The sequence below is a fragment of the Microplitis demolitor genome, chromosome 3, assembly GCF_026212275.2.
Source record: "Microplitis demolitor isolate Queensland-Clemson2020A chromosome 3, iyMicDemo2.1a, whole genome shotgun sequence".
Classification (NCBI taxonomy): domain Eukaryota; kingdom Metazoa; phylum Arthropoda; class Insecta; order Hymenoptera; family Braconidae; genus Microplitis; species Microplitis demolitor.
The window spans coordinates 7,377,894-7,401,769 of record NC_068547.1 but is presented as its reverse complement, the minus strand read 5'-3'; the positions used below and the strand labels follow the sequence as shown (position 1 = coordinate 7,401,769).

The 23,876-nt window shown below is 29.5% G+C and overlaps 3 protein-coding genes across 14 annotated transcripts; 1 reads left to right on the top strand and 2 right to left on the bottom strand.

Annotated features, from left to right (window-relative positions):
• Window positions 1-382: 382 nt before the first annotated feature.
• LOC103572647 (E3 ubiquitin-protein ligase Iruka) lies at window positions 383-10,028 on the bottom strand. Of its 6 annotated transcripts, none has more exons than XM_008551336.3 (9): window positions 9,782-10,028; window positions 5,840-5,956; window positions 5,138-5,251; window positions 4,358-4,467; window positions 3,961-4,083; window positions 3,231-3,391; window positions 1,776-1,891; window positions 1,592-1,689; window positions 383-789 (listed from the first exon to the last, which is right to left on the bottom strand). In XM_008551336.3, exons 2-9 carry the CDS (start codon window positions 5,921-5,923, stop codon window positions 702-704), a joined length of 894 nt encoding a protein of 297 aa, XP_008549558.1. In that variant the 5' UTR covers window positions 5,924-5,956; window positions 9,782-10,028; the 3' UTR covers window positions 383-701. The 6 variants fall into 6 exon arrangements, with proteins under 6 accessions (XP_008549558.1, XP_008549557.1, XP_008549556.1 ...); XM_008551335.3 differs by having other exon boundaries at window positions 9,800-10,028; XM_008551334.3 differs by lacking the exon at window positions 9,782-10,028 and adding an exon at window positions 9,383-9,762.
• A 1,441-nt stretch (window positions 10,029-11,469) lies between these two features.
• Window positions 11,470-17,657, bottom strand: LOC103572648 (uncharacterized). 3 transcript variants are annotated; one of them, XM_008551343.3, is made up of 3 exons: window positions 17,562-17,657; window positions 16,708-16,909; window positions 11,470-16,638 (listed from the first exon to the last, which is right to left on the bottom strand). In XM_008551343.3, exons 2-3 carry the CDS (start codon window positions 16,862-16,864, stop codon window positions 12,479-12,481), a joined length of 4,317 nt encoding a protein of 1,438 aa, XP_008549565.1. In that variant the 5' UTR covers window positions 16,865-16,909; window positions 17,562-17,657; the 3' UTR covers window positions 11,470-12,478. The 3 variants fall into 3 exon arrangements, with proteins under 3 accessions (XP_008549565.1, XP_008549563.1, XP_008549564.1); XM_008551341.3 differs by lacking the exon at window positions 17,562-17,657 and adding an exon at window positions 16,970-17,535; XM_008551342.2 differs by lacking the exon at window positions 17,562-17,657 and adding an exon at window positions 17,024-17,535.
• A 196-nt stretch (window positions 17,658-17,853) lies between these two features.
• On the top strand, window positions 17,854-23,374 carry LOC103572649 (coiled-coil domain-containing protein 93). Of its 5 annotated transcripts, none has more exons than XM_008551348.3 (11): window positions 17,854-17,939; window positions 19,225-19,348; window positions 19,423-19,536; window positions 19,595-19,689; window positions 19,754-19,865; window positions 19,937-20,419; window positions 20,715-20,926; window positions 20,984-21,300; window positions 21,823-21,943; window positions 22,014-22,095; window positions 22,824-23,374. In XM_008551348.3, exons 2-11 carry the CDS (start codon window positions 19,298-19,300, stop codon window positions 22,983-22,985), a joined length of 1,749 nt encoding a protein of 582 aa, XP_008549570.1. In that variant the 5' UTR covers window positions 17,854-17,939; window positions 19,225-19,297; the 3' UTR covers window positions 22,986-23,374. The 5 variants fall into 5 exon arrangements, with proteins under 5 accessions (XP_008549570.1, XP_008549571.1, XP_008549566.1 ...); XM_008551349.3 differs by lacking the exon at window positions 17,854-17,939 and adding an exon at window positions 18,267-18,351; XM_008551344.3 differs by lacking the exon at window positions 17,854-17,939 and adding an exon at window positions 18,346-18,434.
• The last annotated feature ends 502 nt before the right edge of the window (window positions 23,375-23,876 follow it).

The following is a 23,876-nucleotide window of genomic DNA, read 5'->3' as shown; positions in this document are numbered from 1 at the left end:
ATCTAATCAATTCTAAGTTTTGGTGAGCCTTTTCGATTGCCATCAAGTACGTTCGAATCGGTTGTTTCGTTCCAAAGATATCGTTGGACAAAAAAAAAATCACACACACACACACACACGCGCGCGCGCGCGCGAGCGTCCATCAGGGAATAGTCAGATCAACTCCCTAGACCTCAAAACGTCGACATATGATGAAAAGTCGATTTTCAAAAGTCGGACCGAAACCAATAACTTCCTTTTTTTTTAAAATTTGCAATTTTCTTAGCGGAAAGTTAAAAAAAAACTATTACTATTACTATCACTATGATTATTATTATCATTACTATTATAATTATAATAAAACAGAACTTCTCTGTCAATATTAAACTAGATTTAATGCTGATTAACTTATTTGAACGGTTTAAATCCGGATAATTTATTTATTATGGGCATATTACATTAGTGAGTTACCTCATTAGTTATTGGGTATTAGGTTCATAATACAAATATTACGTATGAGGTTGATATGGAAATTAAATATTAACATATATATGTATACAGACATATATATATAAATACATATATATATACATACATATATACATATTTACATATATATGTGCATATATTTATATATTCATATCTATATGTATGTATATCGAATCATTAAGCATATTAATACAAATTAGATAAATTTTCACTATTTATACTATTTAGAAATTTTACATTTCATTCATAGAACCATTCGTTGAATTATTACTTGGTGCTGTTGAAGAGGTAGAACTTCGGTTACTAAGTTGATTCGCAGCTCTGTTAAATAAAAAAATGATTAGATTACCTTAAAAAGTATTTTTATAAATCGTGCGTTGAAAGTTCAATATTCGAGTGTCGTATGTCGCCAGTTAAATAAGTCTTTCTCTCAATAACTCGACGAAACTATAGAGCGATGCCGAAAAATCAGCTGTTTCACTTTTCAGCAAGATTTTACTGTCTGAAGAGTAATTTGCTATAGGAATTATTCACAAATAAGGGAGTGATCGTCCACTCTAGACAGAATGAGATAGAGAAAATGGTCTCTCTGTTTACCCGTATCGTACATCTTGTTTATTGAACGGCGCACATGTAACTCAAAAATAAACTACTAAATCTTGAATTATATGTGATTCACCAATAATAGATGTGACAATCAATAGAAAAACAAAACATGTGAATAAGTTGTTGCTCAAATACATTCATATATTCCATTGTACAATTTTATATTGTTTAGTAAAATAATTTTTTTTTTTAATCATTTAAATTTCTCTCAATTGAACTTTAAACACAGTCATTATAAAAGCTATTATTCGATACGTATGATTCAAACGTGAATCCGGTATACTTGTTGGGCCAACACTCGTCTTAAGTTATATTACATTCTCAACAAAAACTCGCACCTATATTTATCTTCCACTCCCTGCACTCGTGCGAAAAAGATGTATGTACTTGTTCTCGTTAAGAATGCGTCATAACCCAAGACTTGCGTCACCCATACAAGCATACCATAATCCCTCGTTTTAATCCTATGTATCAAAAATAGCTATTTCAAGCATTAAAAGTTAAGAGTAAATAATACCGGAAAAGTGCTGCTAAACTCGGCCCGACTTCATCTTGATTTTCATCGATTGTACTTTCATCACCCAAATTTTGTCGACAAATTGGACATGTACCGTGCTTAAAAAAAAGAATGATCATTACATCAATACTTTATAAGAGAAAAAATTACACCATCATTTTATTAAATTTTTGTTTATTCATACCAATTCCAGCCATGGAACAATACAAGGCGCATGATATAAATGCTTGCATGGTAGTTGTCGAACAAACTCCGATAAAATAAAGTCTTCCCAACAAATTGAACATTGTAGTTTACAGTCTTTAAACAAAAAAAAAAAAAAAATGATTTAGTTGCGCACTATAATTGTCTCTGTATGGTAGGAGGAAGTAAGGCAAATATAATAAGTAATCAAAGCGGGATTTAGAACTTCTTTCTATAAAATTGACAACAATGTGCATACCCTCGCGTTCGTGTATTTGTGTCATAAGAGTATGCGCTATTTAAGTTAAGGATATAAATCAAGGGTTAGGTAAGTGAAGAGATACTGAGACGAAAAGTTATTATTTACTTTTCAATCTGTCGTAACAGTAGCAAGTTATTAATCAAATGATATAGCTAATCAAACGCGCTTTTCAGTGGAAAAAGTAGAATAGTGAGTTTCATTGAATGACTAATTAAAACACTTTTTCCTGAAAATACGTATTCAAGTCTGAAGAAGTCTCTACACTGGTTTCTCTCCTTGACGTTTTTGGTTAAGCATGCAGACATTATATACTTTTTTATAGCAATATTCTAATTCATGTAGATGGAGTACAAATTTTAACGAGTATACTTAAGTATAATAAAGGAAAAATACAAAAGCATTTGTTTATTTTCAATCATTTTCAAACCTTATTTTTGTCCCGTTTTTGTGTATCTACCCTGGCAAATTACAATCCGCTAAAAAAAATTGAAATACTAGATGACCACATTCGAAATTGCGCTCATGAATACGCATCAACGTCGACCTAAATAAACCTGAGTAAATTTTTTATAAATGTTTATAACAATTCCTTTCTAAACAAATTAATGAAAATAGCCTCTTTTTTTCACCGTCTAAACCAGAGTAATCCCTCAACGCTGGGCGTTAGTTGACGTCCACGAGCCAGCCAGGGTCTACCGCTATAATCTATAATTTGTAGATTTTTATAGATTTTAAATAATAGCGATCATTTCCAATCATATTTCACTAACATTAATAAAGCCACAGACATATTTGTTGGTCTCTGAATTAAATAGAAATAAGTTTTGTGTAATTAAATACATCAAATATTGCAAAATGATATGATCTAAATAACATTTTTTAACATAATTCTATGCAGTAAATAAGGTAGAAATTCTAAATAACTTAAAAATTCCGAAACTCGAAAACTTGAAATTTGGCAAAGACATTTGGTGTTCTACATTTGCATTTGTTGAGTTTATAACCGATAAAAGTTAATTCAAAGTAGGGTTTTAGAAAAAGAAACAATGAAACCACACCTGTTGTTCGGCTGTCAGATACACAGACTTGAAAATTAACCGGCTGATGCTTCTTATAGGTAAATATTTGTCAAGCATGTATTTTGAAAATATCTCTATTTGCTCATTAATGTAACATTAATTTATTTATATTTACCAATATGTGATTGAATTATCGATGTAGTGGGAATTTCGTCAATTTGGCTACGTGACAACGGTGGAGGACCACTTCCATCTAATTGATTCAATAACTCAGTAACAATAGTATCCAATCCATCTCTTCCCCAAACGTAATCACCAGGGTTTCCCAAAAAAAATCTAAAACATTCAATAAATAAAATGTTAACTCAAACTATCATCGGCAGAAAAATAACTAGCAACACATTGAAATTTTTTAACATAATTATAATTTATTTTTATTAATGCAATTCCTCTTATAGAAAATAATATTTCTTTGTTTTAATTGAAGATGATATTAAATGGTTGGGTAGATTGATGGAACTATTAATGGATTTTAGTAGCAGATTTAAGTCTAAAGTAATTTATAATATCTACTATTCGGAATCCTTCGTAATATCTGGTTTAAAGTAACCCTCGCGGTTTTCATAATACAGTTTAATCACTGTATTAAAAGAGTATAGATGTAGTCGATAGCAAATAGTTTTGCTGAATTTATACGGTGTAGTAGTGAAATTTTATTACGGTATTTTTACGGAGCTTGTATTGGTAATACGGAATTTGTAATGGAAATTCTGACATAAGACTCTATGTTACCCATTTGTATCTTTAATAATCAGTTGATAAAAAATTTGCGCTGTATGAAAATAGAAGAAGTTTGTTTTCAATTCCCTTAATGAATAAGTAATTTCAATCGTTTGAATACTCACACTGGCGCCTGTCGTCCTGCACCCATGGGTCGTTGAATATTAACTCCAGTCAAGTTCAAAAGAAATTCTTGAAGGAGGTTTTCGTGAGTCATTGTCCGTCGTCTATGACGAGAATGACCATGCCTGCAAAATTAATAATTTAATCTGATTAATTTATTAAATAAAACTACTTTACTGAGGGGTTACTGAATGCTTTGGATGAAGATAGTGTAACGGAAGCGAAACTGCTTCAGTCCGCCTGTTAATAAATCAACTGTTTATACTATAATTGAGTTTCTAAGAGATTTTCACAAAAATATAGCAAATCTAAAGTTTCAATTATAAACATTCAAAAGTACCCTTAACAAATATACTCGGTACTATAAATACTTAGCAATATAGTCAAAATTTTACAGACCTATTGAAAAGAACATCTCGTCGTCTCCGATCTCTTCGAGTATTTCCGTCACCGGTAGAATCATGCAGTTGTGATGGTGGAATCATCTCTGGTAAATCCATGTATATTTGCTGTAGATATTTGAAACATTAGAATTCATTAGAGCTAATAGATAAATATTGAAGTGCTCGGAAAAAAAACTGAAAATTCTTATTTCACTAGACTTTAACTAAAAACGGTTGGATATGTAAAGGAAAATATCCTGTTCAAATAGGAGCCTTCAATTCGAAACTTTAGAGATCTGATTCTTTAAAAGTTATTTCAGGACAAATTTGAATTTATAACAGATTTCCCTATAATTGCCTTTTTTCGGTGAAACTACTAGTTTTATCACAGAACGCGATAGCAATTGTTTTTAAAAGCCCAGTAAACAAAATCTGGAAAACTGTTGACTTTACGGGTCAGCTTCAAAACTTCCCGCTTTTTTCGAGCGCCCTTAAACTACGAAAATCTAAAAACCAAAAGTAATTCGAAAGATTACTAGAAAATAGTTATTTTCTGAATCTACTGTCATCGATACCTATTAAACTAAGCACCGATTTCGACGTCTGATGCAGCATTTGACACAGTTTGACAAAAAAATGAGTGTCCTAGTTACATTGTGAATGAAAATCGTTCGTCACAATACTTATAATTATTTCAGTATAAAATATAAATTTATACAAAATAACAAAATATATTAAGCATTCTTATGCAAACGTAGTTTTCTTATTCTAAACTATTTAATATTGTATTACTCACATCAAAATCAATATCATTGAAGTCCTCAGAATTCATCTCCATATTAACGTCACGATCTTCTGCATTTTCGAGCTTTTCAATGAAACCACTGGCACAATTAGGACATGTATAATCCTATAAAAATATATTGTATCTTTTATTTACTATATTCAATAAATCAAGAAAAAAAGTCATAGAGATATGTAACTAATTCAAAAGACTCAATTATTCCTTTAGTGAGAAACAACCGCAATAACCGTTCGGAATAGTAAAAAGAAATGCTAAGTTCAAGCTCTTAATATTGATATTAAGAAATACACTATTACAATTTTCCATTTCCCAAGGACTATCACTCGTCATGTATTGTCTTTTACCTATACACGGGAGTTTACCTGCGAAGTTCTAGCATCATTGTTCCAAAAATGGAGCCTTAGATCTTTTTGTAAAGAATTTTATAGCTTCAAAAAATGGTTTTAAAGTTATAAACTAAACCAATTATTTCTTCATTTTTTTAATATTATTTATATTTTTACGGGAAAATTTAGGAAAATAACATGCATTCACTCGTTATATATTAAAATAGAATGCAAACAGTGGTAATATTTATAGTCTTCCAAAAAGACTGATCGATAATATTAACATGATTAACAGCTGAGTATAAAAAGTTTATAGAAGAAAAATTAAATGAATAGAGAATCTCCATTCTTAATGAAACATACTTACAGGTAATAAACATTCGATTTCGATACTGCATTTGTGGCAAAAAAATCGAGATATTGAAGTTCCGTCTACTACGGCTTCAGCCATATTTAAGTTTGCTTACTGGTTGTAGAATGGTATCTGAAAATTTAAAAAACACAGTTATCAAAACAATCGTAACAATAGAAATGATATTAAGTACGTTGCCCATAATATTAAAATTATCACTACTACTCCTGGGAGGAATCAATCATAAATATATATTAGGCAGTATCAGAAAAATCGACTACATTTATTTTTAAAAAGTTTGATTCAGAGTAAATTTTACGACTATTCAACTTTTTCGGCGAAACTATCAGACATCGTAAAATATTATAGGACATTTTTAGTAGATCATTCTATTTTCTTTAAATTATCTTGATCCAATAAAGGTCCTATAACATTTTACGATGAATCTCTGATAGTTTTACTATGAATCAAATTTTGACCTTGAATAGCTTCTAGAAAAAGATTCAGAAAGATTCGAAAATGTGAATTCATATTAATTTATTTCGACTCAAGTCATAGTTGAAAATATGAAACTACAGTCGAACCTCGTTATAAGACTATCATTCTGTCTTTTTTATAAACAAGGTATCGCGATAGTTTGAGAGAGGAGCTAATAGTCTTATAATGAGGTCCGACTGTATTTTGGTATTGAGAAGGATTCAAAAAAATTGAAAAATGTCAATCAATTTTAATTCTTTTCAATCCAACACCGATCCGAAATATCGAACTATTTTGGTATTGAGAGGGATTCAAAAAGATTCAAAAATGTCAATTCATTTGAATTTTTTTCAATCTCACACGTAACCGGAAATGTGAAATTATTTTGTCATTGAAAAGTATTCAGAAAGATTGAAAACTGTCAATTCATTTGAATTTTTTTGGTTAATGGTTACCATAATATTATAGTAATCATTACCATGATATTAAGGTAACCATTACCATAATATCCCTGATAGCCAAGTTGGCCGCAGAAGTTGGCATTTCCATAAGTTGACGGAAATTTTCCAAAAAACTTGTCGACAACTTTCAGCTCGTGTAACTGTTGTCGACAAGATGCTCAGAAACTTGGTGACAGATTGCGGCAGTTGATTGTCGCCAAGTTTCTGAGCAACTTGTCGGCAACAGTTACACAAGCTCAAAGTTGTCGACAACTTGTCGTCAAGTTGATAGCAACTCATGTACACCAACTTTCTGATCAGAAACTCTGGCTATCAGGGATGGTAATGATTACTATAATATATGGTAACGGTTACCATAATGCATGTTAACGATTACCATAATATATGGTAACCATTACCATAATATATGATAACCATTACCATAATATGGTAATCATTACCATAATTCTTTCACATGCGATATGGGAACTGTTACCATAATAATGGGATTTGTTCCTATACTTATGGGAATTTTTCCCAGAAAGTATGGGCCTATCTCCCATAATTCCAAGTAATCATTACCATAAGGGTATGAGATGATATTTCATAAACGTACTAAGAACGGTTACCGTAATTTTCTCTCCGTGTACTTGAATTTCACTTTAATCGAAACATTTGATAATTCATATATTGTTTTTTATTGGTTATTTATTTTTTTCTAATTATTTAATTATAAATTTTAATTTTCCCGAGTATACTCGGAAGTTTAGAAATTCTTATATTATTTTTGGATTCAATATAATTAAAAAGTATTAATTTTATGTCCAGATGAAAACCTTATGGTATAGAAAGTATTCAAAAGTATTCAACTCTTATCTTTTTCAATACTTTTCAATGAGTATTTTTAATCAGGGTGAGCTCTTTAGTATTAAATTATTAGTAATGTTAGAAAGTTTACTTATTATTAATTAATATATTTTATTATTTTTCTATTTAATTTATAATAAACGCTGAAAAATTATCAACCCTGATTAAAAGAAACAATTTGAAACGATTTGCAATGTTAAATGTCCATAAGAAGGGCGATTCAAGAGTATTTAAATTATTAAAAAGTATTACAAATTGCACGCCTCGAACGCGAAGCGAAGAGGTTGTTCTTGATAACCGACTTGTCATGGTCACGCGATTTTTTTTTCTAATGGTTTTAAATCGTTTCTTTTATTAAGGGAAACAAAATGTTCAAGTAAGGGCATTTGTATGTCGACCAATTTATTTATTTCTAGGATGAATAAAAAATAAATTTTTAATTATTTTTATTTTGTTTAAAAACATATTTATAAAACGTTTTCCTTTCATAAATATACAAAAATTTAACTTTATTGATTAATTAATTATTTTTTTTTTTTTTTTTTTTTTTTTTTTTTAGTAGAATAATTAATTAGTTTTATTTATTGGTTATATTTTTTTTATTATGTGCCGATTTGTATTTTCCTGTGCCTATCTGGCTATAATATAAGCGCTGTTGCCACATCGCACTACTGTTTTGGTACATCTTTAAAATTTTTAAAAACTTTCAAAGTTTGATAAATTTTATTTCAGAAACGACGAGGTCAATGATTTTCATTTTTTTTTTTTTTATGGTAGTTTATAATTTCAGTTTTGATAACATACAACATTTTAGAAAGATCCTACATTGCGTTTTGATTTTATTTTTAAAAAATTGCCCATAAATCGCTATTCTCCATAAAAGCCCGGGGTAAAAATTTATTATTTTGGAATCGTTTTTCATAAAATTGGAGTGGTCAATGATACTCAGATTTGTCTCACGTGATCTGTAGTCAATCAAAGAACAATCAGGTGAATTTTTATAAAAATCCTAGATTAAATTAATCAATGCAACTACCTTAAAAAAATTGTCAAACTTGAAGAGCTTAAAATATGAGGCGTGCAAATGTTGACAATGTTTTCGAGTACAGTCTTCAAGGTACTCAAAAACAGTACATTATTCTTTGCCAATAGTTTTTTTCCCGAAGTAAAAAATTAAAACCAAAGAAAACTTTTTTTTGCAATAACAATTTTAAAAATGGAGCCATCAACCGACATAAAAAAAATAATAGTAATTGTCATTGTTATGGCTAATTAGACATTAATGGTTCATAAACTTGCGGTTTTGACTTTCAAAAAGTTTCAAATGTTGAGATAAAAAATTAGGTACAGTTTCTGTAATTCAACTCCTCCCAAACAAAAAATAAGGTGACACAATCTGGTCCAATTTTCATATTAGAACTGTTTGTTTACACGGTCGCGCTGCAAATCGTATTTTTTTTGTTTGATAGCTGCACACTTTTTTGCAGATAACACATTTTTTTCAATTTGTCATTACGTTTGAGACCCCCCCCCCTCCTCAGTACTTGCCAAAAATAATAATAACAATAATAATAATCATAACCCTGATTAAGAAAAATGATTTGCTCAATGTTAAGTGTATATCTATATATTAGTCGATTCAAATTGTTTTGAATTATCCCAAATCATTTTTCTTAACCAGAGAATAATAATAATGGTAATAATAATAATAATAATGGCAGCAACAACAACAACAATAATAATAATAATTTAAAACTCAATCAACTGTAATTACAGATAGATTTTGTTGTCAAATGTATTTACACTAATTTAAAAAACTTGCATGATGTCCTCAAAACACAAAAGGGTAATGATAATAATCATCTGTGCCGTTTTAGTTGGTTAGTTACTAAGCACCACATTTAAATCCTCGATAATGTCTCCGGAGATAAGAAAACCTCCATTTACCCACGAATAATTAACAGTACAATTAAGTCTCAACTATTATAGATAACCATCAAAAAAAAAAAATTACAAAACGTGAGGGAAAAAAATACATTATGTTGAGAAAACTGTACACTCACGATAACTACAATTAAATACAGAAACGACAAATTTGCCTCGCGCTTTGCCCTTCAAATACTCATGCTAATAACAATTGACAAGGAGAGCTATAGTGAAAGTTTATACTTACTAAAAAGTAACGATATACCTTTAAAGTGAGCCTTGTAAACACGGTTGCGATTGAATGATAAAAAAATATACAATTCTGACAATGTCAAAAGGCAGTTAACCTATTAAATCACCGGTTTACCAATCTACTTTTATTAAACAAAACCTAAAGAAATCTAGGTATGAGAGCTTTTTTTTACTTATTATCTGTTGTAATCAATGCCTGGTAAAGATTTGTTTTTGTAGTGGTTGGTCTATCTAGAGATATTTACTAGTATAAAGTTTGGATGGTCGGTAGTACATTCTTAACAAATTGAAGTTAAATTTGCTAAGATCATCCTAATCAAAATTGACGGCAAATATACGTCAACTGTTATGACTCAATTTATTAATTAGGAATGAGTGCGGTGACATACAGTGCAGCAAAACGACGTAAAGTTCACCGTAGATTGTACTTTCAACTGTTGCTGACAATTTAATATCTCTTGATGGCCGCACTTTTCAGTCAAGTCCAATTGCTACGTTGAAAGTTAAATTGGTACTATTAAAGTGTTTGATCATTTTTCTATTAAATTTCCCGACAGCTACTATGATTGCAAATTGACGTCGAGTAAATTATTGAAGTTAGATGAAATCTGTGACTTAAAGTTGACAGAAAAATGTCAGCAAGAGTTGAAGAGCAGCACAGCCTACGGTGAACTACCCAAGAATCCGGCTTCGTCATCTACCTTAATAGCACAGTTTGCTATAGAAAAAGTTTACTTTACAAAAGTTTCCTTGAAGTTTCCGTCAAATGCCCGTCAATTTCGGACCTTTCCGTTTTTGACGACAATACGTATGCTTGCTACACAACTTGACGTAAATATACTGTCCGACTTAGAATGCAAATTTACTTCAAAAGTTGACTAGAAAAAAATTGTCAATTTTTGGGCAAGTTTTTATTTCAAATTATGGTTAATTTGACTTTCAAAATTGTAGAAAATTTTTTTTGCCGTAAAATTGTAGACAATTTTATGTTTAAAATTGTTTACTTTCTGAAATAGTAATAAAAATTAACATTGCTGACTTTTTCTTTCTCGTAAAAAGTTAACTCTAAATTAAGCAAAAATTAAACGAAAATTTATCTCTCCAACCTTTGCTGTCAAATTGTCGACAGCAAATTTTAGGTAATTTCAAGATAAATCAGGGTGAGTCCAAGTGTGACTTTCAATGATGTTAAGTTGATTAAAAGATTCACTTTAAATTGACGACAAATTTTTCTGTCAAATTACATTCAAACGACGACAGTAGATTTGCATCAGATTGCACGCAAGTATTATCCAGCCAAGGTTTACCGGAAACTTATTGTTGTTGTGAGCGGGAGAATTCAAATAAATTAATATTTTTGTTTGAAATTTTCGACTTCTAAAATTTTTTAAAAAGTATTTATTATAATTTAATTTCTATAGGCAGGAAAAGTTGAGTAATCTAATTGTTGATGTAAATTTTTTTTTACTGGATAAAATTTTAAAAATATATTTTTTAATTTTAGATGTCTATTGGTGGAAAGTTATAAACTTGAAAATATGAAAATTTTTGAAATAAAGAAGTAATTTTGAAAAAATTGATATAATTTTATTAATTATTTAATCAAAAAATTATAAAGCTAAATTAAGGGTTTAACATTTGGCGGAATGCCATTATAAAATTTTTAAGATCTCATATAATTCAACAAAAACCCTAGTCGCAACTCATTTGGCGTGGCAGGTTTCACATTACGCACACACACGTACATATTTAAACTTTTTAACTGATGGCATGTTTCGATATTTCTCGGCACAATAAAATATATAACAGTAAAATTCTTTGATAATTACGACACGAGATCCTTCTACAAATGTTATACTTCTCAAAGAAATATACCTAAAAAGCATATGGTGTTTTATCAAAATTTGTTTACACAAATTTTAACTTGTCGAGTTCACATCTTCGTTTATAACTTTGACCAACAAATTTAGAAAATTGTCATCTTACAAGACGTTCATAAAGCTCTAATTCTCATTTCAACCAAATTTTAATGTAATGCTAACCTTCAAATCGCATTTGGCTGAAAAATTTGTGAAAGTTTGGAGACCTGTAGGGTCAACTGTTTTTTAGATTAAAAAAAATATAGTTTTACGATTTGCCTAAACTAAAATTTTATTATTAAAAATATTTATTACTTCAGTATTTTTTAAATACAGATTACAAATTTCGTCACTGCCACAAAAATAGAACACATTTTTACTCTTATTATTTTCTTAAAATATTTTTTTTTAGAGATTTAAAGAAAATTTTCATTAGTTTATCAAAAAACCATTAAATTTGAAACATTTGTCCTTAACTTCTATACGAATGTAATTTCAAGTAACCATTTATCAAATGTGAGCTGGTAATAAATAAAATTAACTCATTTCATTAAGTTAATCAATTTTATATCTTTGTGTTATGATTTTGTTTGTTAAAGTTAAATTTGTAGCTAATTCTACTATATACTATATAGGCTTAACTTTTAAGTATAAGTTAGATAAAAATATTCATTAGATTGCTTTATTTCTTAAAAATTAGCTTCGATTATAATATGAATAATTTAATTACTATCTACACATAGTAATACCTTGAAGCTGAAAAGAAAAGTGTAGTGAAATAAAATAACTATCGATAGTTAATTAATAAAATATCATTCACCATTTCAAATAATTTAGCTATTGTACATTATTGATGCAGTTGCTAAATCAACTTCAGTGCCTGATTCGGTTAAATCAGGCAGAGATAACATGACAGGAATAACTTGAATTTTTCCATTTTCATCTTTCTGTCGTAAGTGAACTATCGTCCCAGGTTGTAACATTTGATCAGTTATGTCTTCATGCTCAATGTTTTCAGCAGATACTTCTTCAGTATAAACTGATGTATTTTCGATACTCATTATTACATCAGCAGAATCAGAGGCTATTTCCGAAATTTCATCATATTCTTGCTCATAAACTTGCTCATACTCTTCATCAACTTCTACTGCTTCAAACTTGATTATTTGCTGATCTCCTTCATGTCCAATTTCCTCGCCAAATTGTTGTTCATCATCTACAGTAGTTTCATATTCGTCCTCTGGTTCTACTTGTTCTTGATCTGAACCTGAAGTTTCTCCTTCCTGATTTTTTGACTGTTTAATATTTCTTCCGGCAACAATGCGTTTGAATCCTGCACCTCCGAGACTTTCATGTCTTCTCTGGTGTTTATTTTTATCTCCGAGATATTTAAAACGTTGTTTGCAAACTATGCAAGAATACGGTCGTTCATTTGTATGTGTTCTTTCATGACAAACCAATGCACTAACTTGTTTACATCTCCATGGACAGAATCGGCATTGAAGTGGCCGTTCATCACTATGTTTATTTTGATGATGTTTTATTAATTGAATTTTGGTTTTCAAATTAAAACCACAAATTTCACAAGTGTAAGGTCTATCTTCTGAATGTGATATCATATGAGTTTTGAGCCTCAACTGGTTAACAAAACGTTTTGGGCAATGAGGACAAGTAAGTGTACCTTCATATCGATTATGAGCAATCATCATATGGTGTTTCAGTCTTACTTCTGATGTGAACATTAAATCACAGTCTAAACATTTGACAGGATTTTTTTCCATATGTGTATTTTTAATATGAGTTCTCAAAATCATTTCGGTCTTAAATGTTTTATTACAATGGTTGCATAATACTCTTTTTTTCTCAAGCGAAGGTTCAACTTGATCTCTTGAAATACCTGGTGGTACTTGATTGTGAATGTGAGACATATGCCACTCTAATGATCTGGAAGAAAGCATCGAACGATTACATATATGACACGTATATTGTTTACCATCTTTATGAACACGATTTCGATGGATAACGAGCATTGAATGATTAGGAAATTTTTCTGAGCATATCTGACAAGAGCATTCTCTAAGAGCTCGACTATTAGATTTTAGATGGACCCGCATATGCAATCTTAAACCATCTCGTCGATTAAATCCAGCACCACAATTTTCGCAACGATACGGTCGTTGATCTTCATGAATCCGTAGATGTTGTTTCAATGTTGACGAATTTTTAAACATTTTATCGCAATGAGGACACTTAATTGTATATGCTTTATGAGTGTACATATGTTTTGAAAGACTGTAAAATGGAACAATTTTATGACAAACTTGACACTCGCGTTTATTACTCGAAGGCTGATGTTTTCGAATGCGATGATGTCTTAGAGATGCTGGATTTTTAAAATCAGCTCCACAGTCTTCGCATAAATAAGCTCTTAGTGTTGTATGAACTGATTTTACATGAAAGCTTAATTTTTGTTTAAAAGCAAATTTTTTGGGACATTTAGGGCATTGAAAAATTTTTTCCCAGCTCATATGTTGGGTTTTAATATGTTGATCTAAAGTACCTTGATGTTTAAATTTTTCCCCACACATGTCACATAGTTGACCATAAATAGCATCACAGTGCTTTTGTTCATGTTGACGTTTTTTTCCCTTCGATTCTGACACGAAATCGCAATATTTACAAATTAATTTCTTCACACATACTATACTATGTGCTCGTTTAGCTTTATTAGTTGAAAATTCAGATCCACAATCATCGCAAAAAAACAAAATTTTAAAGTCATGAGTTTTAAGATGTTCTTCTAAACTTTCTTGAGAAAAAAAAATGTCCGGACAATAATCACAATCTAAAAAATTGTCTTCATTAGTAAAGTTCAGAAAAAGATTGTCATAAATTAAATTTGGAAATTTTTTTTGTATTGTAGCATGACGATCTTCATATAACGATATAATATCTTCATCGTTTAATCGTGCAATTACAATCTTCCGCTGTTTTAGATATTCCTGAAATTCTAGTAAATTTTTTTCATTTTCTCCTAAAATTCGATGTAATTTATCAATACTTCCTTTTTCAATTGAATCAGTCAATTCTTTCTTCAACGGCTGGTTTTTAGAATTACTCATTTCGCATTTTTGGTTAACATTTACTAATGTCGTCAAATATTCTTGCGTATTTTCACGTTTCACTTCATTGGTATTTTTATTTTGATCAGTATCCAAAAAATGTAATTCTTCAACTTCTTTATCATCCATTAACTTATCATTAGTCTTGTTAGAATCTATAGATTCTATTAAAATTGACCTTTGAATTTTGTCAGAAGAACTTTCTTCCCTGTCAAAGCTATTTATATTTATAGAATTATTTACATTTCCTGTACTAATTGCATTATTATTACTGCAGCTAACAACACCAAGAAACTTTTCACGTTTTTTTTTGTATTCCTCAATTTGTTCTTCAATTATCGCCCCTCGATTTTCTATTTCTTTTGTACGATTATTATATATATCTTTGTATGAAAGAGTTTTTGAAAACTTTTCCGCAAATTTCACATCAGCCATGTTTTTATTTAAATGGTTTCCTCCTTTTCTGTCGCCATTTTTATGCATTTTTTTAACTTTAACCAAAAGTAATTCATTTGGTTTAGAACCTTTTACAGTAACATACATTATACCTTCTTCTTCCGCTGGGGGTGCAATCACGGTATCGAATTGGTCAATCTTTGATTCTTTCCCTGACAATGCTACATTGTTTAATGCATCTAATGAAATGTTTTTTTTTAACAAATTTTTTTCTTTCGACAATGCATCATTTTCAGATTCAAGGATATCTGGATTCGGTTGAATTAACATATTAGATACTACTGATTTATCAGATTCTAACTTTATATAAGTTTTAAGTTCTGAATTGTACTGATAAATCGATTTATCTGTTATATCTTTTGATTCTTCATTATTCTTTTCGCATAATTCATCTTTTATTGGAAAAGCCGTTTCTTTACTATACATATCAGCACGATTTTCTTGTAGTACGTTATCTAAATTAGTGTCTATTTCCATGTCAAAATGTGACTTATCACATGTTTCTGTTGAAAGTATAGAATTATCGAGATCGAATTTTTCAATAAAATCATTTTCATTATACTTGTTTTTTTCTTTATGTTCCATTAAATTATCTATTGAATTTGCACAGTGGTTATTAGTAGATTCATCACTCGAACTAATTATGATACGTGACGATTCTCGCTTATTAATTTGTATTGGGCACTTAATGATTTCTTCTCGTTCTTGAGACTTTTTGGAATTTATCAATTCATCTGACTTCAAGTCTGCTTGGCGCGCAGACACTGAATTTAAAGACGCACGAATTGATTTTAATTTTACTTCAGCTTTTTTTATTTGCATAAAAAACTTGTAACTCATTTTTAAATCGCAAATGCAATCCATACAAATTTGTGTAGATAAACTATCATCTTTACTTATATGCTCTAAATGTCTCATTTGTTGATTTAATCTCATTTGAATACCTTTTTCTCCGAATATATCTACCAAAGGTATTTTTAATCCAGCACATGTACGACAATAATTTTCTAATTGAAATTTAGAATGTGCTGATAGCGGTGTTTTATTTTCATTTAGTATTTTATTTGAAAAATTACCTGTATTTACTTCATCGCAACTACTGATTTCACCTGTCACAACCTTTACTCTGGAGAGTACTTTTTTCAAATCATCTATATTTTTTACTGGTTTAACAGGTTTTTCTTCTAGTGTTGTTACTGTTCTTGACGTTTTATTCGTCAAATCATCAAGCGAATTAATGTTTTTCAATAGCTTCTTTCCATTCAATAAGAAATTGACTTTGTAATTTTGTAATATATCTCTACTATCATCATTTCCATCGTTTACAAAATCTATAGGGTTATTTGATTTAATAAAATCACTACTTTCACTTGTAGAATTCCTTTCACACGATGAAGAGACACTTGATCTAGATTCTAAAATAAATGTAAAACATTTGTGTTAAATTGTTTATTTCAATAAGATCTTAAAAATAATTTAATTACCATTGATATATTGATAATACGCATTCTTCTCTTCGAAATCGATCATTTTTTCATTATGATGTCGATCTAAATAATTTATTGAGTCAATACTGGGGTCTAAAACTTGTTCTGAGTCCCTCATATTACATTTACTTTTATCATCCTTGATAGACTGCATTGAAAATGAATTGCGGACTGCATTAAATGTATAAATACCACTATCCTATAATAGTAAAATGGAATAAATAGTAGTCTCAAAATTTTTAACTGTTAAATACGTTACATTTCCATCTGATGCATTCATTCTGAACAAAAAAAACTAGGTTAAAGTTCTCACTATGGTTAGATTCGGCTTATTAAAAAATGCAAAGTTAACAATGCATTAGCACATACAATTTTATAAGAAATATCAATTTTGAAATTGTTGATTTCAAAATTATTATATTTCATGTAAAGTTAATATTGAATTTTGAAGATTCATTTACTAATATTAACTTTGATAGCATTTCTGTGACATTAACTAGATGGCACATAATACGATGTTACTATATATCCCAATACCCGCTTTGATTGCGAATTCCCTAATAGCACACCTTATATAGCACAGTTTGCTTTAGCAAAAGTTTATTTATAAAAGTTTCGTTGAACTTTTTATCAAATTTCGGTTAACTTCGGACTTTTCCATTTTTCACGACAGTTTTTCGTCAACTTGCTATTAAATTTGACATGAATTTACTGCCCAAATTAGAATGCCAATTCACTTCAAAAGTTGACTAGAAAAAAGTTCCCTTATAATCACCCTAATCGTAAGTTATTTACAAGCTACTGCCGCATTTTAAAGATAACTTGAAGAAAAGTGTTGGACAAGCAGTTACCTTTAAGTTGACAGCAAATTGTCTGTAAACTTGAATTCAATTTGACTGCAAGTGTTACTGCCAGACAATGACGTTAAGTTGATTGAAAGTTTCACTTGAAATTGACGACAAATTTTTCTGGCAAGTTACATTCAAGCTACTGCCGTATTCTGAACCCAGCTTAAAGGAAAGTATTATACAGCCAAGGTTTGCCAGAAACTTCCTCAGAAAAAAATTTCGATTAATTTTTGCTCAATTTAGAAGTAAAAAATAAACTTTTTATTAAGCCAATCATTATTTAAAAAACATTCGTATTTAAAGTGTAATTGGAATTCTAAAATTAGCTAAAAAAATGTAGGGACTTTTTAGGTACAGCCCAGCCTTAAAGTGGCGATCAGGGTGAGGTTATTTCGTCTAGTTCTACAAAAACTCGTAATCATTGATGAATGTGAATGTAGCAGACATCAGACAAATTTAAAATTATAAATAAATAGAGTAAATAATTTACAAAATAAACTTTAAAAAAGATGCGCATTTAAAAGATTGTCAAATTAATAAGTGAATTTTTTATAAATATTATTTTCTTAATTGTTTACTCTATTTATTTAGAATTTTAAACTTGTCTGATGTCTGCTACATTCACACTCATAGTCATTTGGAAACAGTGCTGCCAGAACGTGCGATATTTTTACCCCCTCCTGCCATTACACTCAATGCTACTTCACCTCAGGAGGGAGTAAAAATATCGCACGTTCTGGCAGCACTGTTTGGAAACATTAGAATCCCCATAGTAAAGACAGCCAATATTTTAGTAAGAAAAGATATTGTTGTCATCTCCCCTGTCTCTCTGAATCATAACGAACCCACGAAAACAAACGTCATTGGATTCACATAGTAAATTAGAATTTAAAAATAATTTAGTTAGTAGACAAACGATAATTTTGATTAAATCAGACAATGCAACAGAATGCTGAATTCTTTTTTTATAAAACTTGTTTTCAGATTTTTTTTGTTCAAGCTTTTTTTCCTAAATAAAAACTTTGAATTCTAACTAAAACTAGAGGCTCTATGTAACACTTAGAAATCTGGTTATCTACGAGTTTACATTTTGAAAAATTTTTATTTAATGAGAAAGACGTGCCTAAAATACTTTTTCACAGTGCAATTGTAACAAAGATATTACTGTTCTTTCATTAGAGTGTAAAAGCGAAAAAAGTGATAACTATTTTTAATTAACAATTATGATACTGAAGTTAGCTGACGTCTAATAATTTTTGGTTTTTTTTTTTAAACAATAAATTATAAAAAAAAAGTATTTGAAAAATTGCATTTATAGTTTTTTAAATTTTCTACATGTGCATGTTTTTAGTTTTTTTTTCTGTAATTGATTTGTTGAAAAAAAAATCCGAAAACTGTTGATCGTCTGTCAATTTCAGGATCATTAACAATTTATTTTTTGAGTAAATTAAAACTTAATTGCTAAATTGTAAATAGCTTGTCACATTTTGGGGCCAATGATATCTTAAAGCCAGTTTTGTAATTCAAGATTTTATTAATACGGGAATAAATTATTATTTATAGTATATCTGGTCCTTGTATATTTCAGCTGAATCTTAATGACCAGTTTCCCAATGCGGATTTCTATAACAATAGGATTAAATTATTATATATTCATTTATTCCAGGTTTCCAGATTGACGAACTGGCCCAAAAATTTAGATATCATTTCGATTGTAGAACTCAGTATAAAAATTCAGAATGCTTAGTAAAGTATCCACAATCTCTTCCCCTGTTTCTTTTTCTGAAAAGGTATTCATCATGTTGTTTTCCATTGCACGTGGTAAATCAAATTTACTGAATTCCTCTTATTATTTATTTATAAGCCGGATGCTCGTGATACCGACGAACAAGCTATCAAATTCAATGAAATTGTTGATTTATTAGTCGCGGCTGGATATTTTAGGGCCAGAATCAAAGGATTGTCAGATTTTGACAAGGTAATAGTTTCACTTCATCCATGTATTTTTCGATTGCTATCTATTTTATATTTTACAGGTCATTGGTGGTATAACTTGGTGTATCGAGTCATGTAATTTCGAAATAAACGTTAATTTTTTATTTCATGAAAATCTTACAATAGGACAGAAAATGTAAGAAAATTTTTTATTATAGAGTTTGAATTAATAATTTCTGTTTCATAATCAATGTTCATAGTGCTTTGACAGAAAAAATTGTCTGCATGTTATTGAAAATGAGCTGCCCTTATCGAATAGAGCCTCATCAAGTGCAAGGGTTAGATTATATTCATATATTTCCCGTTGTTCAGGTAAAACTGACGAATTTCTGAGTACAAAAATTATTTATGACTATTATTCATGTTATTGCATTACTTTTCAGTGGCTTGTAAAGAAATCTATGGAAACAAGAAAAGAATCTGCTGGCTTCGTAAGATTCTTATCTCACTATCACTTTCATAAAACTCGTATGACATTTGAGCGAGACTCTCATGAATTATTTAATGATAAAGATAATAAAGATTTTCATACTCGAATAACAAAATATGCTTATGCACCTCGAAGACGACTAAAAAGAGATTCACCACCGGTAGCTCAAGTCTCAAAATTGAAAAGCGCCATATTAGAGTATGGAATTTCTTCATTCCCGATGACAGCATATAAAAATCTAGACATCCTAGAACAAGATCTTAATCATATAAAAGTTAAACCAATGTCAGTCATTAACGTTGAAACTGAATCTCAGAAATTATCTGGGAATGTAAGCGGTTTAGATGAAATGTTAGTCGGTGATATTATAAGCTCACAAATTAGTGAAATAATGGAAACTGAGGGGCGTTATTTTACGTCATGTGCTAATACAAAGGTATTCTTAAATTTAGGATGTAGGCCTTTTTATAATTAGTTATGTGCAAGCGTATTCAAAGTTTGAATCAAGCGGTGATTTAAATATTTTGTATAGTTTTCACAATAATAGCTGGTAAATCCACATTATCTCTTTGCTGAAGTAAAAAAGGAACTTATAATTTTCACTTTTATAGCACATTAAACTGTAAGGAAAAGATGGCTAACTTTGATGCATGCATATTAAAAATTTTAAACCTTAAAAAGGCCTATTTACTTAATTTAGTAATTATAATTCACTAAATTTAATAATTCAGGACACTATTGGCGATAATAAATTATTAGTTGCACTAGAGAACAAAAAAACAAGTTTGTTAAACCAGATATCACAAGTTAAAAGAGACAAAAATAAGTTATTTAAACAAACTGTAACGTTAATTGAAAATTCAAATAAGATTGCGGAAAATCAGCTTATGATAGAAAAAAACTTTACAGAACTAATGAAGTTCAAATCTATTGATAATAACAGGTATAAAGTTAACGGATTTATTCTTATGTCAATTTTATCGACTAATTTCTATTACAGCAAGTTAGAAAAACTCGAGCAACTAATTGCCGTTCATATGAGCTTGAAAGATCAAGAGAACAAATTTCGTGAACAATGTAAAAAAGATGTGACTTATCTGCAAAAAACTTGCGGTGATACTAAAGATTGTGCGTCTATCAAAGAGCATAGTTATGTTACAGAATACGATGAATTTAAGCAATCAATTAACAAGATTAGACTCAATTTAGCAAAAAAAAATCGTGCTTGTGTGTTGTTGACACGACAACTAGACGACGTACCACGCCGATTTGAATTGACGCAATATCAACGTCGATTTATGGAACTGTATAATCAAGGTAAAGAAAAATTAATGTTCAAAAAAATATCTAAGATAAGGGGCACAGTTTTTGACCTTTTAAGAGTGCCGGTTGAGATTATACTACAATAATTAATGTAAGATTTAACTTAATGAGAAAAATAATAATTTAATCGACTAGTTTAGGATTTTTCAAATAAAGTTTGCACGTAAAATAATTATTTGAATTGAATTAATAATTTAAATTCACGTTTTAAAAATTGACATTCAGAGACCTAGTTTCTGACCCTTAAATTACATAAACCATGATTAGGTTATGAAATACTTACTAAGTTTGAATAAACTACAATTATTATTCAGATTAATAAATTAAATATTTATTATAACAAAACATAGTTATTCAACATTTAAAATATAAATAATTATATAAAATTATGAATAATCAATATAAAAAGTCACTTTGACTAGCGCCTGTTCTCATTATTTTTCATCGTAGCTCGTTGTCCGTTCATTTATTTGAATAGTGTATTTCCGATCAACCGTTTCATTATTGTTTTTCTAGTTTCAGCGAAACATAAAGAAACAAAACAATACTATACTTTGTACAACACAATGGATGATAGTAAACTATATTTGAGTAAAGAATTGTCTCTCCTGAACTCAATTCAAGATAACTATATTAGGTAACAATTATATAGTAAGAGTATTATTGGTTGCATTTTATAATTTACGAAAATTGACTTTTTAAATCAGGGTTATCTCCTCAAGTGGAAGAGAACAATTTTTGAAACAATTTGAAATAATTGTTAAAGGTATCAAGAAAAATAAAGAAAAGGTATTACTCTTTTACTTTAAGAAATTATTAGATTGACCAATTTCTGATCATTTTAAAAAATACTGAATCGCCGAAAGGAAGAAATGTAAAAATAAGTTTACATTACAAGTTAGATAATTTTCTCTTTTTAAGTATATGTCTTTTAGAAATGTAGCTGTTATATAGGGTCCTATGTGGGAATTTTCAAACAACATTATTGTAATATGTTTTATTTTGCTGAAAAATATCATCAGTTCAAAAGTTTATGTATGTTTGCACATATGTATATTAGAGTATCCCCAAAAAAAAAAAAAAAAGTTTTTTTTAATGTCTTATTTGCTCAAAAGTTACTTCATATTTTAAAAAATCCTTACCCATTGCAGTCAGGTATCTCTAAAAGTGAGTTACTACCATGGGGGCTTCCCTTTCCCATTTAAAATATACTGGGAAAAAGTTACAGAGCTTCAAAGATCAACAAGAATTAAATTTTCTCAGTATTAAAATGTTTTAGAAACTGATCGAAAAAAGTGGCGGGTTTATTAGTTGTCAATTTAATACATTAACAAATGATTGATTATTCGATATGTATTCAGAATTGAGGATAAATATGAGTCTTCTGTTTCTAAATTCGACGACCAATAATTCAGATTCTTAAAATGATCAAAAAAATATTTATTTGTCTTAATTCATTCAGTAACTTACTTATAATAATTCTTATGTTCTTTAAATTAATCTCATTCAATTTACAGGTTGAAAAAAAATGTTTGAAAGAAAAGAACAGACAATATAGTCTGAGCAAGCAATTTGTAGTGTTCATGGAGCAACAACGAAAGTACATAACTGCAGTTCAGCAACTTACAATTGAGTGTCGCAAAAATGAAGCTTTACTTGATCAACTTCGAGTTATTTAATTTCAAATATAACAAGAAGTTGAAAATTATTGGAACAGTACGCTTCCAAAGCTCTTGCTAGTGAAGAAGGGGTTTTTTTGTTGAATCCGATCACCAGTAAAGGACTTTCCACTGAAAACTAATTTTCATTAAAATGAAAGTGGTAGCAGAGCTTAAATTACAAATTAATTAGATAATCTTTTATCGCACCTGAAAATTTTCAAATTTTCTTTTTTTTTTTATGAAAAATGACTGAATACTTCAGTTATTTTGACAATAAATTTAGTGCCGCTTTAAGGAGGTTAATAAATTAAAGTAGTGTTTGAATTTTTTCGTTTGAAAAAAGATATGGTAACAGTGCATTGTTGAGTTTTTGTACGATTTCTAAAATATGAATTTTAATACAGTTATGTCCAAATAAATTTTTGTTTATTTCAATTATACTATAAATAATTATTATCGATATTCTTTTTAAAGGCGCTCGAAAACCTTTCATGCGCCCAGGAATAATGGGAGAATACGTGCAATAAATTTAACGAATAAATAATAAACTGTCGTCACTTTCAACCAATGGTGATAATTAAAAATTTTCCATCGAATGTCACTTGAAGTTATAACAGTGGCTTTGGTGGGATGCTATCAGCTCCAAAGCCAGGAACCAGAGTTAATTTTGCTGGTCATTGACCAGACTTTAATAGAGAAATAAATTTAGATTAGTTGGTGGATCCGCTTCGTTTGCCGGAGTGTCTGCTGGAAAATTTAAGTAAGACAAAAGGAATCTAATGGCGGGAACTTTACACTGATAGAAGAATTTCTTAGCATTTAAAAAGATTTCTTAGTATTTAAGAAATAATTTCTAAGCGATCATACCGACAGACTCCTAGTCAAATAAATCAGTTCAAAAGTTATAAA